This window comes from Rissa tridactyla, chromosome 1 (genome assembly GCF_028500815.1).
Source record: "Rissa tridactyla isolate bRisTri1 chromosome 1, bRisTri1.patW.cur.20221130, whole genome shotgun sequence".
Lineage (NCBI taxonomy): Eukaryota > Metazoa > Chordata > Aves > Charadriiformes > Laridae > Rissa > Rissa tridactyla.
In genome coordinates, this window is record NC_071466.1 from 60,798,360 (window position 1) to 60,813,194 (window position 14,835).

At 35.3% G+C, this 14,835-nt stretch overlaps 1 protein-coding gene across 6 annotated transcripts in view; it reads right to left on the reverse strand.

The window, feature by feature from the left end:
* DOCK9 (dedicator of cytokinesis 9) overlaps nucleotides 1–14,835 on the reverse strand; it is a 137,001-nt gene that overhangs the window by 56,872 nt on the left and 65,294 nt on the right. For all 6 annotated transcript variants that reach the window (XM_054195854.1, XM_054195826.1, XM_054195821.1 and 3 more), the window contains exons 14-27: nucleotides 14,498–14,580; nucleotides 13,951–14,073; nucleotides 12,049–12,128; nucleotides 11,777–11,964; nucleotides 11,598–11,663; nucleotides 10,915–11,007; nucleotides 10,509–10,632; nucleotides 10,006–10,127; nucleotides 8,462–8,548; nucleotides 7,719–7,808; nucleotides 3,046–3,161; nucleotides 2,838–2,907; nucleotides 2,576–2,701; nucleotides 2,375–2,446 (exon numbers count right to left, since the gene is read on the reverse strand). In XM_054195854.1, coding sequence (XP_054051829.1) covers nucleotides 2,375–2,446; nucleotides 2,576–2,701; nucleotides 2,838–2,907; nucleotides 3,046–3,161; nucleotides 7,719–7,808; nucleotides 8,462–8,548; nucleotides 10,006–10,127; nucleotides 10,509–10,632; nucleotides 10,915–11,007; nucleotides 11,598–11,663; nucleotides 11,777–11,964; nucleotides 12,049–12,128; nucleotides 13,951–14,073; nucleotides 14,498–14,580 — 1,440 coding nt within the window. The remainder of the gene's footprint in view (nucleotides 1–2,374; nucleotides 2,447–2,575; nucleotides 2,702–2,837; nucleotides 2,908–3,045; nucleotides 3,162–7,718; nucleotides 7,809–8,461; nucleotides 8,549–10,005; nucleotides 10,128–10,508; nucleotides 10,633–10,914; nucleotides 11,008–11,597; nucleotides 11,664–11,776; nucleotides 11,965–12,048; nucleotides 12,129–13,950; nucleotides 14,074–14,497; nucleotides 14,581–14,835) is intronic.

The window sequence follows — 14,835 nt, forward strand, 5'->3', positions numbered from 1 at the left end:
TATATGTCATGCTCTCCAAATATAATTTATTATTAGGATTACAGAAACACTGAGGAAATGAGTCGGTATAGCACTTGTGGAGGAAAGAAATAATACTAAAAAATTAAAAAAAAAATCAAGAACTAGTAGTAATGCGAATGCTCAGCAATGGTAGAATACCATACTATACAAGAAATGCAGATTACATGGGAAAGGATACTAAAAACATGGACACTGGCTGAGTCATTCTGAAAAGTAAATTACATTTGTTTTTTGTTCGTTTACACAGATTCCTGCTTTAAAAAAAGATGACATTCTACTGTACTTATTTTATCCACCATCTGATCTCAATTTAAAAATGTAATCCCTATTGTAAGGAAGTTATAATTAAATTAAGGAAATGGGTTTGCATGGCAGCAAGTTAGTGGTTTCTTTGAAGTTTTTTTTAAACCAATACACTGTTTCCAAACTTGTGAGGATTTCTGCAAGTTTGTTAAAATCAGGAAAAACTAGATAAACTTTGTTTAGCCCAGCAAAACTAGCATGTTGTTGTTTTTCAGAGTATCACCTACCAAATCCAAGAGAAAACATCCTCAAGCTATACAAGTTTCACACACACCATGTTTTGAAAACCTTGCCCAGATGCACCACATTCTATAATTAGAAAAAAATGTATCTTCTCACAGACCTGAATAGTGTAAAATAAAAAGTACTGCCAGTACTGTCAGGTAAGTACTGAAACCAACAAAAATTCTTTCCATTCTTTTCAATGTAATTTTTAAATTATAAAATTCTAATTCAATTCTAGAAAGTCTCTAGAAATTTTCACCTTTAAATATGAATCAATGTTTTCTGCTTTATAAGATTATACTTTCATTTCAGTTTAAATGATTAATTAAATTGATACAATTAATTAAACTGATTATGACAAGTTCAAAATAGGGGGGGTGAAATAAGTAGTACTCCATTCACAGAGTGAACAGAGGCACAGACTCCTTCAAGGAACATCAAATCAATAATGAAAATATAAGTTTACAGATTCCAAATTATTTGAACAGATACTATGAAACAGGAAAAAAAAAAAAAGAGTGAAGAACAGAAGAAAGTCCATCTGAAATATTATTCTTACTTGGATTTGCATTAAACAGTATTTCTATTGATTAGTGGTGGAAAAGGTTGTCTTTTCTTTTTGCTATAAATTTTGAGGAATTCCCAAACAGCTAATCAGTTCACACGAGCAAGAAGTTTGACATCTTAAATGTGAAAGGATGCACTGCGCTACACGCCCAGCAAACCCGTTATGCATATATTTCCATTCTAAAAGCTCCTAAACAAATGGTAGCTGTCGCAGTTCCCTAGACAGTTTAAGAACTTAGCAATAAAAGCTTGCCCTCTTTCACACTTCAGAAGACACTTAAATCTGTAGTACTTGTACCATGTAAATACTCAACTATGACCACCCCCTCAAACTGCAGACCTATTTCTAGATTAAATGAAGTACAAATACCAGGTAAAAGTTTATGTCTCTACATTGGAGAGTGTCATGTTGTTTTGTGCAAAACATGTCTTTCCTGACAATTGCCTAACCTGTTTCTAAAAAAAAAAAAAAAAAATAAAAAAATCACCCAATAAAGGTTCCAGCATTTCCAGTACCACTGCTCCAATTAAAAACTGAGATTTTATTTAAAAAACAAAAATTATTTCATCCTCTCTTTTTAGTAACAGAAAGGAGATCACTCTCTTCTTCAAATTTCAGTTTCTACAAGGGGTGCAATACTGAAGCCTGGTATCTTTACCTAGTGATGTATTTCAGTAGAATGCGTAGTTCAACTTGAATCCATAAATCATGCTCTTCCTTTTCTCTCTATTATTATGATATTCTGCAAATTATGTATCAGCATAAGAAATAACACAGAATTAAATACTGATACTTCTCACCGCATATAGAAGGACTGTAAACTGCATGATTCACTCTTCTGAGAGTAATTTTATATCACAGCTACTGTACCGCTCGGGAAAAAGCCCCCACGGGGCTTTTACATCAAAGACCACTATCTATTGCTTCCAGCTTCATTGTACCATAGGAATTAAAAAAACCTTACTAAAGAGTGATGATTTACACAGACTGCTCTACAGTATGGATTTTTAGGGGCTTTTGTCCTTTTATAACAACACTGAATCTAGCCCTGTAGTTTTTTCTGTCTAATATTTCAACTGTTTTCTCATGCTGCTTTGCTTTTTCCCCTCCCTTTCTTATAAAGTTACTATGTATAAATCATAACCACAATATAAATTTTTTTTTTTCTAATATGCAATAAAAATACGTGATTGGAGAAAGAAGAGACTATATAAATTCTCTTTAGAATAACATTATTTTCTGCAAAAGTTGACATACCTTCACTTTAGAGTTTTCTATCAAATGCTGAGCCATTGATTTTATCAGAACTTCAAAGAAAAACCATGAATACTGCAGAGAAAAGAAAACATTCTGTAAAATTGCCACATGCATTCAACAACTATTTCAATACAATTAGTTCCTATTCCTCAGTTTTGACCAGATAAGAACATATGGTAAAAAGTATAGTTCAATATATACCTTAAGTAGCTTGTTGCTTGTAAGAAAGTCAGCAGATGGCTTTAAAATTGTCGTCATGGACTTTGTCAGTTCTTCATGTACTGTCTTATATTCAGAAGCAACATAGGGTTCTGCTTTATATGCATACTTGGGGAAGAAAACCGGAATATAATATGAAACTATGACATAATATGAAACAACTGAATTTAAACAGCACAACTAAATTTAAATATACTCCTTTTAAAGAAATAAAAAAGGAAACATTTCATTTACTTCTACCTACCTTGACATAAGACCTCAGGTAGCTATCCAAGCCTTCTTCATGACACTGAGCAACAATATGGATAATAACCCTAAACAGACAGAAGACAGAAAGCACGTAAGTCTACAAAGAAAGCTATGACTGCAATAGCAAAAACGCTACTCAGTTACAGATTTGTGTGATGATGCAGTCATCACTTAAACTCTAAGAAGCACGTAAAATTCTTTACCTCGTCACATTGACTGCAACTTCCTCTTGAGTTGCTCTAGTGAGAACTCTAAACAGCTGATTTAGAACAGTTGGCAGGAAAGCTATCATCACATGACCTTCCATAGCATGAAGGCTCTGAAAGAAAGCAGTAATACTGTCAATCCCTTCAAAAAACAGCATTTAAACCACAAGTTCTGAAACAATAAATTTTAATGCAAGTCTTTTTTCAAAAATGGATGCTGCTTGCACTATTTGGTGTTAATTATCTGAAATACAACTGGACAGAATGCAATTGAAAATAGTTTCCAACATAAATGTTTGGCAAATATTTTCTACATTTAGGTAAATTAGGGATAAAACTTAGGCACTATTAAAAGGACTTTAGAAGTAGTTATTTGTACTTTTCCACTCAAATGCATACTAGGTAATGTTTCAATGAAAAGACAACTTGTGTATACCACAGCAAGCTGGCGCTGACACTCTGGAATACTTTGCTCTTTCATCCACCAATGAAGATATTTAGCAAACAGGAGTTACACAAAACCATACAGATATGATGTATGATGTACACATGCTTACCTGTGATAAGTGTAATACTAGTTATACTAGTTACTGCAAAATAATAAACTACTATGTTAAAAAAATAGAATGAAGTAAAATCCCTAGTTACCTAATGCTGGAAATTGGAGACAGTGAATTATTAACCACCCAACTTCTTCATGATATGCCTTTGCATTCCATCACATGCAAAAGATATTACAGACATAACCACCCTGACATGAAAGGCAGTGATGGCATTTCATCCTACATTGTTTTATGCCACAAAATTCCTTGGAGTTAAGGGGAGTTTGACAAAAAAAAAAAAAAAAAAGAGTATATTTGCTAAACATGTACGCAGACAACACATTTCCAACATTTCCATTCAGTGTTAAGTAGCTGTCATGTCTTTGAACTGTGCCTGTAGGCACATTCGCGCTATTCAGGACTCAAAACAGTCTTCCCTTCTACGTGATGTGTGATTTTTCTTGCAAACAGCAGTCATACACTGCAAAATCTTTTCTCTAGCTCTTGAACATTAGAGCATTGGGTGGACATGCAAATCGAACTTCGGCTCACACTTTTGTCCAGGATGCAGATGTTTTTTGGTAGAGGTGCTCTTTTAAGCAGGACTCTGAAACAACTCGTAACCCTATTTCTGATGCCTTTGAGTACTCAATTACACTTAGACTGCCAGAAGCAGCCGTGCCCTTTGATCCCTCAGGCAGCAACGCAGGTAACTGCATGCAGATACCTCAACTTATGAGATGCTAAGTGATGTTTGGGCTCATGAAACATGAAGGAAAGCATACAAACATCTTGAGTCAGGTGAGTCTCAGAAAACCTTTAATTAGAAGTATCAGATGGTGCTCACACAAAATCCTGTTAGGGAGGGCAAGAACAGATAGAACAGAGAATAGAACACTTGTCAGGTTCAGTAACTCAAGCTACTCTGCCAGTAGCACACTGACTTCGTGGAGGAAAGTAAATCCTAGGTATTTAAATGTGTCATTGCCATTATAGCATGGACATTACCTGCAGGGAACTGTCACCAGCAAACTGAAACGTTGATCTTTAAAAAAAAAACAAAAACATTTAGCCCACAGGCTGGTCAAGTCTGGCACAGGTAGGTACAGGAGGCGAGCTCTCAATACACAGAAGCAAAAAGTATTTAGGTCCTTGGGAGGCAAAGCTAGACAGGAATTAGGCCCAACGGAATTGAGAACAGCCATAATTTGTATTTAACACAGAAGATAGTATTTGTTTTCTGTTACCATGAAGCGAGGGAATAAAGTCAATATGATGTGCTAATCTGGTGGCATGGAACATGTTCATACTGTACTGTGCGGTGACAGTATTCTGGTGTTTGACGACAAGCAAAAGCTATAAAGAGGTATTGTAGAGTTAAAGACTTATAAAGGTCGCATTATTCTGTTCCAGGGACTTTGGCAAGACATGGTCTTGTCACTGAACCTAAAGAATCTGCTACTGTAGCATTAATATAAATGTAAATAAATTAAGTGTTTAAGCAAAGGAATAAGCTACTGAAACATATTACAGCATATGTGATCATATATGACTGAATTAAATTATGTGATTTGGGAGTGATGTGAGGAAGTGTTCTTTTGAGCTTTCCTTAAAACGATGCTTCAATAGCTGATAGTCATTTTGTTCTACCAGGCTAACAAGAGTTGTGAATATCAAGAAGAGAATCAAGCCTATGATTCCAGCCAATTGTCATTTTTGACCATCAGTGGGCAGCAACATAAATCTGAAATTGCCATGCTAGGCCCTGGAAGAGATTTTGATTATATCAGATTCAAGTAGAGTTCTGGTAAACTTAAGAAACAGTGGGATTTCTTGAAGTACTGTGAATTCCAATGAATCAAACAGGTCAGAAACTGACTGCGCGTTGTTTACAGTTTCAGCTCCTGAAGTAAGAATCAACCAACTGCCCACATCAAAGTACAGGGCCATTCCATTCCTCATAAGATGAAGAGTCACTGCTGCCAGGACCCTGGTAAAGAGGCTCTCCATGGTATGCAAACTGATTTTTTAATAGCACTGATGCAGAATTGTCACGTATGCAGAGATTTTAGTAATAACGGCTCTTCTCATGTAACATCTGACTGTTTCCCAGACAAACGGCTCCATATTATAGCATCAGAAAAAGCAAATTCTGTTTTTTCACCTGAACTTATCAACAAAGATATTAAATTCCCTGAGGTCCAGTATGGGCAATAATCCTTCCCTTCTTCTTGATACCAGGAAACATCTGCTATTTTCTCTGGCACCTCAAGTAGCAGGAAGGCCACATCCCTTGAAAAAAAGTGATGAAAACAATACTGACAATTTTAAAGAGCTTCAGTGAGCCACAGGTCAGACTCCAAGACCTCTCACTCATCATGACAGATACTCAGAATATACCATCTTTATTATGTGGAGAGAAAGAAAGACAGGTTAAGTCCAATGATAAAAGGTTCAGTGTCCCAACTGATCTCAAAACCAAAACCAGAGGACAAGAAGGGAAAGCTGTACCAATGAGAAAAAAAGCCTTTTATGAACTAGGACTTATAGAAATCTGGACGATTCCTTTGTTTGTATTTTCATGTAACATGGGAGGAAATTGAATACCAACAACTTTAAATCCCTTGCCAAAAAAGTACCAACAGTAGGAAGTGAGAAGTAAAGATGTTACTTTCTTCAAACAGACATCTCAGATGGCAGGATCACAATCTCCCGGAAGGATTACTTGGGGAAAGACAGAATATTCCCCTTGGCCTCAAGGCAAGATGAAATACTCTGAAAGCAGCAGTTCTGCTTTTCTGCCTCTATTGGAGAGATTTCTTCAGGGAACAAACCACATATACACAGTTCGAAAGACTATATTTTGAAAAGTGTCACAATGACAGAAGATATGCAAGTGTTGTATCAGGGAGCATTTCTTCACATAAGCTGCCTCTAACTCCAGTAGGGCCTCTTAATACTGCAGAGTGCTGACTTTTAAAGCCAAAACACTACCAGGTTTAGTGCTAGCGCCACCTAATTGGGGACCATTTGGTACAATTACTGCTGCAGAAAGCAGTGGAAATAAGGATGGCTCCGGATCTAAAACTACCAAGGAACTTGAAACAGATACTTTAAGTGAGAAACACAGAGAAAGGACATCTTATATCAAAACAAGAATGTCAGTAGCAGAAACCCCAGTGAGAGGCATCTCTAATGACTCATTCCAAGTAACAACAGGGGATTATGAAGTTCAGCTACAAGACTACTTGTTCTTTGCCTTATCCTTTTGATGTGAAGCTACCATTGCCAGAATCCATTCTAAAGAGTTGTATTATTGTCACATGCTCTGCCAGCATGTTTTGGGATTGCAAAATTTCAGAAAGATAAAAACAAATAGGAGACCAAGAAACAGGTCTATCAGTAAAAAAAGAGGTAATAATAATTAAAAACCAAAACTATTTCCAAATAGACCTATTCCACCTTCCTGCTGTTAATGTACTGTGCTCTGTTTCGTACCAAAGTTGATCACAAGAGGTCTTGGGGCAAGGAAGAGGGCTCAGAGGTATGGTTTTGACATAACCAAGGTCACAAAGCAAGTCCACTTCATAAGTGTGCCACATTCAATAGTTAAGTTCTTAAATGACCTGAGTACACAGTCTAGTTTTATTAATCAATGGTATTCAGTTACAACAATAAACTCTGTTGTGCCTAAGAAAATCAGCCTACTGATTTTTGTGCCTAAGAAAATGGGTCTCGGTAAAAACAAAATTGCTGTGGAAACCACGTGCTCTATTGGTCTAATCCTGAAAGAGGACTGTAAACATGACAATTATGACCCCCTAAGCAAAATTTTAGAAAATTAAGAGTCATCATTCCTTACCATTCCCATGTGAGTTCAATTTGATTCTGTTGACAAACTAAGCCATTAGTGTTTTGAAATCATCACACATAAGACTGACCAATAATGTCTCATTATTTCTTCATGGTTTCCTCTTATATTGCAATTGTAAATTATCTAGGGCAGGAAGTATCTTTTTTTCTTTTTATACTGCATATTCCATTAAAGAGACCTAAAAAATGTCTGAAGCTCCTAGGCTTTGCAAAAGTATAAAAATGGCAGTGAATAACCTATGTTATTTTTTATACCTTAAGATATTTTACAAGATCAGTTCCTAGTGCACGTGCTCCAGACTCTGTCTTCTGACAGTACTGAAAAAAATTATGCAAGTGCTGGTCCTGTCAAAGACAAAAAGAACAATAAATTAAACAATATCTAACATTACTATCCATAATCGAAAACAGAACACATTAAAAATATTTTTTAATAGAAATCCATATACATGTCCATAGATTCAATTTTCAAAAATAACTGAAGTGCACTACTCCAAAGACTAAATTAGTCTACATGTAACTGATTTCTTTTTGTAATCCACATAAGAAATTTCCAGTGATTTTGGAATACCCGTTATACAAAACACCACATATATTTCACGAAAAGCAACTGACATGCAGAAAATAGCATACTTAATGTTAGTTATCCCAGCTGATCACAATATGTATTTTAAGAGCAGCTATAACAGACTCATCGCTTTGTAGACATGCCAGTAAATAGCTTTCAGACAACTATGACCTCTCATCTAACATGAAAATTCAGATTGGAATAGACGACAATGCTAGACAAAAGGGCCACATTTTGAATATCTTCCATTTAAGATCTACTGTTTTTCACAGATGATGTGAAAGAAAGATACCAAGGAAAGTGTTCAAGAGACAAAAAAATAAAATATCAACACACCGAGTTTAAGAATCTTCTCAAATATTGTATATACATATAATAAACATACATTACTCCTAAAATTTTCTCTGGTTTAATTTGTTTTATAACTCACCTGTGTATACACAGTTGACACCAGATGAGTTGATATTTTTAACAGCTGTTTGCCTCCATCTACCCATTTAATTTCAGGACCAGAATGCTGCACACACACATGTGGAAGAGAAGTAAAATAATATAGCAGTATACTAGAATAAAACAATTTGTTTGTAGTACCACAAACAACAATTTTTAAAAAAAAAAAAAACCAGGTTGAAGAAATGTGTGCAATGAATAAAGTCATAAAAAAAGGAAAATTATGCAGGCAATATTACCAAAAGCATTTATGAAGCTTAAAAATGTTTTGGGGTTTTGTGTTGTGGGGTTTCTTTGTTTTGGGTTGTTGGGTTTTTTTTGTGCCCCCCCCCCCCCCTTTTTTTTTTTTTTTAAGTCCCACAATAGTTTCCTTAGTGGCTAACAAACCTGCTTTTCTGTAAGTCACAGATTTCACGCTTCCCCTGCAACTCCTCAAAGAAACTTCTCAGTAGAGAGAAATACGTACTAGTTTTCTGAGAAGAATTTCCACAGACACTGACACAGTTTAAACCTTAACATAGGTCACTGATACGTGAAGCAGCCAGTGCTTCCTTCCCATCTCATTTCCAAAGAACTGAGAATGGGAATGCCCAGCTGTTGACCCTGATAACCAGTTAGGGAGATATTTTATTGCTAGATATACAACTAGTCGTATTGGTCCTAACCTTCTACCCATGGGCATGAGCAGAGACAAACAGCAGAGGCATAAAGAATACACCTAAGATGTGAAAAGATGAAAGACGTGAAGGAGACGATGGTTGGAAAGCTTACAGCAGAGTTTAAGAAAGAAAAGGTGGTAGAATAGGAGGAGAGCAGCACCTCTGGCTGTTGATTTTAGGCCTCTTCCTCCAAAGTGAGTAAATTTTGTCTCTGCATTTCATTCTCTTAGTCAAATCCCCTACCACATTTAACATCTTGTATTCTCCTCGGTATCATTTTTATTGCTACAATTTTGCAAGCTTTCTGCTTTGAAAAGTACAACCATAAATTTTACTAGTGAAGTAGAAAGATCACAGAAATCAAGATGTGAGAATAAGACTTTTTCAGGAATAAAGGACTTACTGAAAGGAGACAGCATGAAATGCTAAAAAAAATTTAGTAAAGGACTTCAGATTATTTGCATATCTTAATAAACTCGAAATAGTTTAATGTATTTAAAGTTACTGTAACTTCTAGCTAATTAGTACCACAAAAAAAAAAGAAACAAACGTTTCCTAAGTACATCAGCTAAATAATAACAGAAATAAGTACTTAACAATTGAAATGAAAAACTATATTACAGGAGGTTGATTCAAATTCTTGTAAAAGTCAGAATTTAGTCCTAAGTTTTGTCTCCTATTTCTGTCTGGGTTGGTTTGTTTCCTCTAAGTCAGATGTCTAACTTTTGCAAAGCACACCATTTCAACTATAAAAGAAAAAAATTCTACTAGAAAATTACTTAACTCTTATCAGACTGAGGAATTACAACCAAACCTCCTCTCCACATGTGTTTTTGAAAGATTAGAGCAATTTTATATAACATACCTTTCCAACCCCCACTTCTTGATAACTAAGATAGCCTGATGGAAGATTTGCTGACACTGGGATGTGTTGCTCATTGGTCACCACTCTTCCATCTTTTATTAGAGGAAGCCAAGAATACCCAACTACGGAACATGAAAGGCAAGTAATTTAAAATATGTTATGAATCTTTACATAAACCCTTACAACCCTTACTGTACACTTCTGATATGTGATTCATAAACCAGTTACTGCAAGGGCCAAATGATTTGAACTCAAATGATTAGAAATAATTAAAAAGGCAAACAAATTGTCACTGAGTTTGAAGAAACCCCCATATATTTTATAAACATTCTAAAACAACATTTGAAACATTTAAATTAAAATGAGTACTTAATGAAATCTTTCAGTCAGTATAATGTAATTAGAAAGCATTGTACGGATCACAAAAATCACAGGTTACCATATGAGCATACTTCATAAAATCTCCCCAGTAGTTACTGAAAGTAAAGCATTAGCGTACAAACCTTGTGTTTCAACAACATCTTTCTTCTTTGTACTCCCTTTGCTTGAATTGTCACAGCTGACATGGTAGAAGGTGAACAACAAATGGTGCTTTTCATGTAACTGAGTGGGCAATTCTATTTTAATCTGAAAGGCAAAGAATCATAACCTTTGTAGAAGTCTTCAGCTAGAGCACTGACATGCCTTACTGGCTGCACATGTAAAAAGCAATTCCAGGTTATATGTTATTTGAAGCAAGATCAAATCACACACACAAAACTTACAAAAATCTACTTCCAGTGAAACGGGGGGGTCTGATTTGACTGAAATAATTTGTCAAGAACTTTGCAATCCTCAAATCTTTTCTTGGATTTTTTAAACTTACATAATACTTAAACCAGTAAAAGTTACCTCAGAAAGGTAGCTTACCTCATCATAGAACTCTGGATTTTGATGGTGGTGCAGAACGGCAGCAAACGCACTTCTAGTAAATACTGGTCCACCTGGCCTACCATAGATACACTAATAATAGAAGAAAGAAAAAAAGAACAAAAAAAACCACCCTGTGATCCTTTTTCACTCTCAGTTTAGAATCTGTTTCACCTTGAATTTGAAGTATTTTAACTTGTATTTAACTTGGTTCCTTGGCACAGACAGGGAATTACATGATCTGTAGTCTGCCTGCTGTGCAGTAGAGCTGACACTGATTTCACTTCAGGATTCCTGTACGTTTTTCTGCTTTTCTTCCAAACACCTCTTACACACTGTGGTAGCTCACAAACAAACATGGAGCTTGGCTTTGCAGTCGCTCTAAAGCTTTACTGTTTTAACTTAAAGAACTACTCCTGTAGAGTAGGCATAGGCCACCCTTGTTCACAACAAGTTTATTCTTGGCATTTTTGTTGTTAGAAAGAAATGAAAGGCTCTGAGGGTTCTTTAGTAATCTTTTACATTAAAAACAAGCAAGATATCTAGAAGATACTCTTATGCCAAATGCAAAAAGAGACAGAGCGCCGCCATCCCAAACCAGATAAATTAATGCAGTACTACTGTGTTACTTAGCTAACTGTCCACTATTTTCTTTTATCAGACACAAAAATCAAAAGACTAACCTTTAAAGGCAAAGAATCCTCTTCATCAGAATCCTTGAACTCAATACATACTGCAATGTTTCTAGCCTAAAGAGGTATTTGAAAACAAAACACACGAACACTTAATCATAAGGATCAGAACAGAAATATAATATGTAGACAACCTTACCAAAAAGAATGTACAGTTTTCCTGTACTTACCTTTGCAAAAGACTTTTGACTGTCATATTTCAAGTGCTTTGGATAAACATAAAGATGATTGTTGTAGATGGTGAAAGGTTGAGTGTGTTTTGGTATACAGGGAACAAATTCCTCTATTTCAAATGTTATTAGTGCCTTGGTACTGTTTTCAAACTGTTTCATGGGAATGTATGATGAGTTAACGTAATCTGAAAATACATAAGAAAACCCAATTAAAAAAAATGAAAAGAAAAACCCTGAACGACCATTTAACAGTGTTTATTAATACTTACTTGGAAAATCTGGTGACACATTATCAATTGTAACATCCAGATTTCCTAAAATAACAGGAAGTTTGGCCATCTTTTCAGGTCTATAGGAAAGAAAAAAACCTCAAAGTCAGGCTAAATGCAAAACTATCAGATGCCAGAGAAAAGAGATAATAGGAAACAGAAGCAAAAGTAATATCCTGAAATAGGAGTATGAGAGGAAAGGCAGTTTGGGGGTGGATGACTGATCTGGTCTTGCTTTTTGCCTAGATTCAGTGTTTTCCTCTTCTTTAAATTCTCCAAAAAAAAAAAAGTAAGGCTTTATTCATGAGTGTAAAGGTAAAGAAAAAAGCATGTTGTTTTTCTTTCTTTAAATCAAAATGAAAAACTTTGTTAAAAGACAGGTTTTGTTTGCCATGTAATAAATCACTATCATTTGTGGCAAAGAGGGGACCTATAAGTAAGCTTTTTAAATCTCAATGGCCAAAGGCATTTATGGTAATGGGGTAAACTTGGGGGAAAAGTAAAGGGAGAGAGAAATCAGTAACTTAACAAAGCGTGTCTTCTACTCACTATTTTTTTTCCTACCTCCTCCTGTTTCCAGAGTAATAACTCACTCTGCAAAATATTTACTATTAACTAGCCTACTATGAATTTTCGTAGATGTTATCATCTAGCTAATTCAGAAACAGGATTTGAAGTAGGAGTATTTTCCATGTTAAAATACCAGTGTAGAACCCTTTACAGTAAAGACAGTCAACAGCATGATTGGTTTTTTTTAAATATTATTGCAAAGGAAGTGGATGCAAAACTTTCCCAAACTGCAATTCCGTGCGGGCAACCTTTTCTGGTTAGAGTCTGGATTCTAATTCCAATAGATAAGCCTTAGACATTACAATCTCCTTCTTACTAAAATTCCTGTATAATACTGCAAACGATTCCACAAACAGGATGCAGAAATAACCAAGCACATTTCCTTAACCTGCAAAGTAAAGTGATGTGGCAGGCTAATTTACCATATTGGTTTCAGTTTCAATAATATTGTTTACGACAAGGAGTATCAATACACAACTTCAATGCTATGTAAACTTCAATGAAACTTTAAGCAGCATGCTGAAATGGAATCAGAATATCTGTTACAAACCTCATCTCCTTATCATATTTGTTAGGCAAGAATAAAACAAAGAAACTAGAGCCCAAGCCTTTTGTGATTAGTCATTGTTCAAATTAATACAACTCCAGCTAGCTGTACCATAACAGAAGTGGAAATGCCTTTGTGACGCAGCAAAGATCACTCTATTATTTTACATCCTATTTAATAAGAAAGAGGATTAAAACTAGTTTATTAATAGGGTCATCTATCAGTAGGAGATTCTTAAGCCTTGCACACAAACTGATGGAATACTTTGTCTTCAGGAATACTTTGTAAGAAAGGATGACCAGTGTTCTGTTATTTAGGCATCCTGAGCCACACGCAGTCCCAAAGAAGGTGGCGCGGAGAGTGGCTTAAATACTTTTCCCTGAGCGCTAGCATTCTCTATCCAAGGTCGGTGAACATGAGATTTATGCTCATACTTGTTTTCCTTTGAGAACCAGAAGAGTGTATCATGCAAGCACAACTCCTAACACAGAGCTACTTCAACATATGAAGCTAATTGCATGCTAGACATACCATAATACTTCAGTCCTGCTTGTAGCCCCCAAAAACTGCAAAGGAAAGATCTGTACCTTGTATGAAGGCCTTAATTATATTTATACAACTTCTATATTTGAAGTGAAAAACATAAATGCATACATCAAAAGCTTATATGCTCCACTTCAAGACCATAATAAAAAATGGTGGGGCTTGGAGGAGGGGGGGTGTGTGTGCGCGTCAAGGTGTGGTTGGTTTGGTTTTGTTTTTTGAAGTGGGGAAATTAGACTTACTTCCTGAAATCTGCTAACAATTTCAGCATATCTTCATTTGAAAGCTTATTACTGTCTTGTCTGAAGAGAGGAGAAAATCTTGCATTTTTGTCCAGGGCTCCTGAGGCATCTTTAAACAGCGTCCTGAAAGTCAAAAGCTTGCTTTCAGCTGAGTTTATGAAAGTGTTGAAATTCACTTCAGGAAATTTCTTTACTACAAATTAGAACATACTGCACCATCCTTTATATTAAGCATTTAATACATATACATAGCTCAGTCTAACAAATCAAGTGTGAACTATTTCATTCTTAGTAAAATAAAAAATATTGACAACAGAAAACAGCTGGCAATATTCAATGGTTTGACTAATAATATAATGAACGTTCATTACTTTTTTCCTACTACAAAGCTGAAGCGTTAAGTTTGTCTGTCAGAAATATTTGGTTAACTGAAAGTAAGACAATAAATAATTAAAATAGCATATTAAGTTTTAGAGGAAGTGAGATGCAGAAAATAAAGTTAAAGAAAAGTTAGAAGAAAATACAGATTGACAAGATCTGTCCTTACCTAGCTGCCCAGGCAAAAGGCATTCTATATTGACCTAATCTCTGGCATGCCTGCTTAGCATTCTTCAAAACTTTCTGTGCAACCTGCAAGGGATATAAGAAATAGCCACATTTTCAAAGCTATATTTTTTTGTACCATTAGTACACAAAAAAAAAAAACCCACATATTGACACTGATATGAATTAGAAAATCTTCTTTAGAAGATTAATCCTAAGTATGCAAGTGAAAGACAAAAGAAAATACCTCTTAACAATTCATTTCAGGTTAACCTGATGATTTCACAGCATTTCATGGGTGAAAACACAGATCCTTCTACACTCTCAATAATACATATTTAA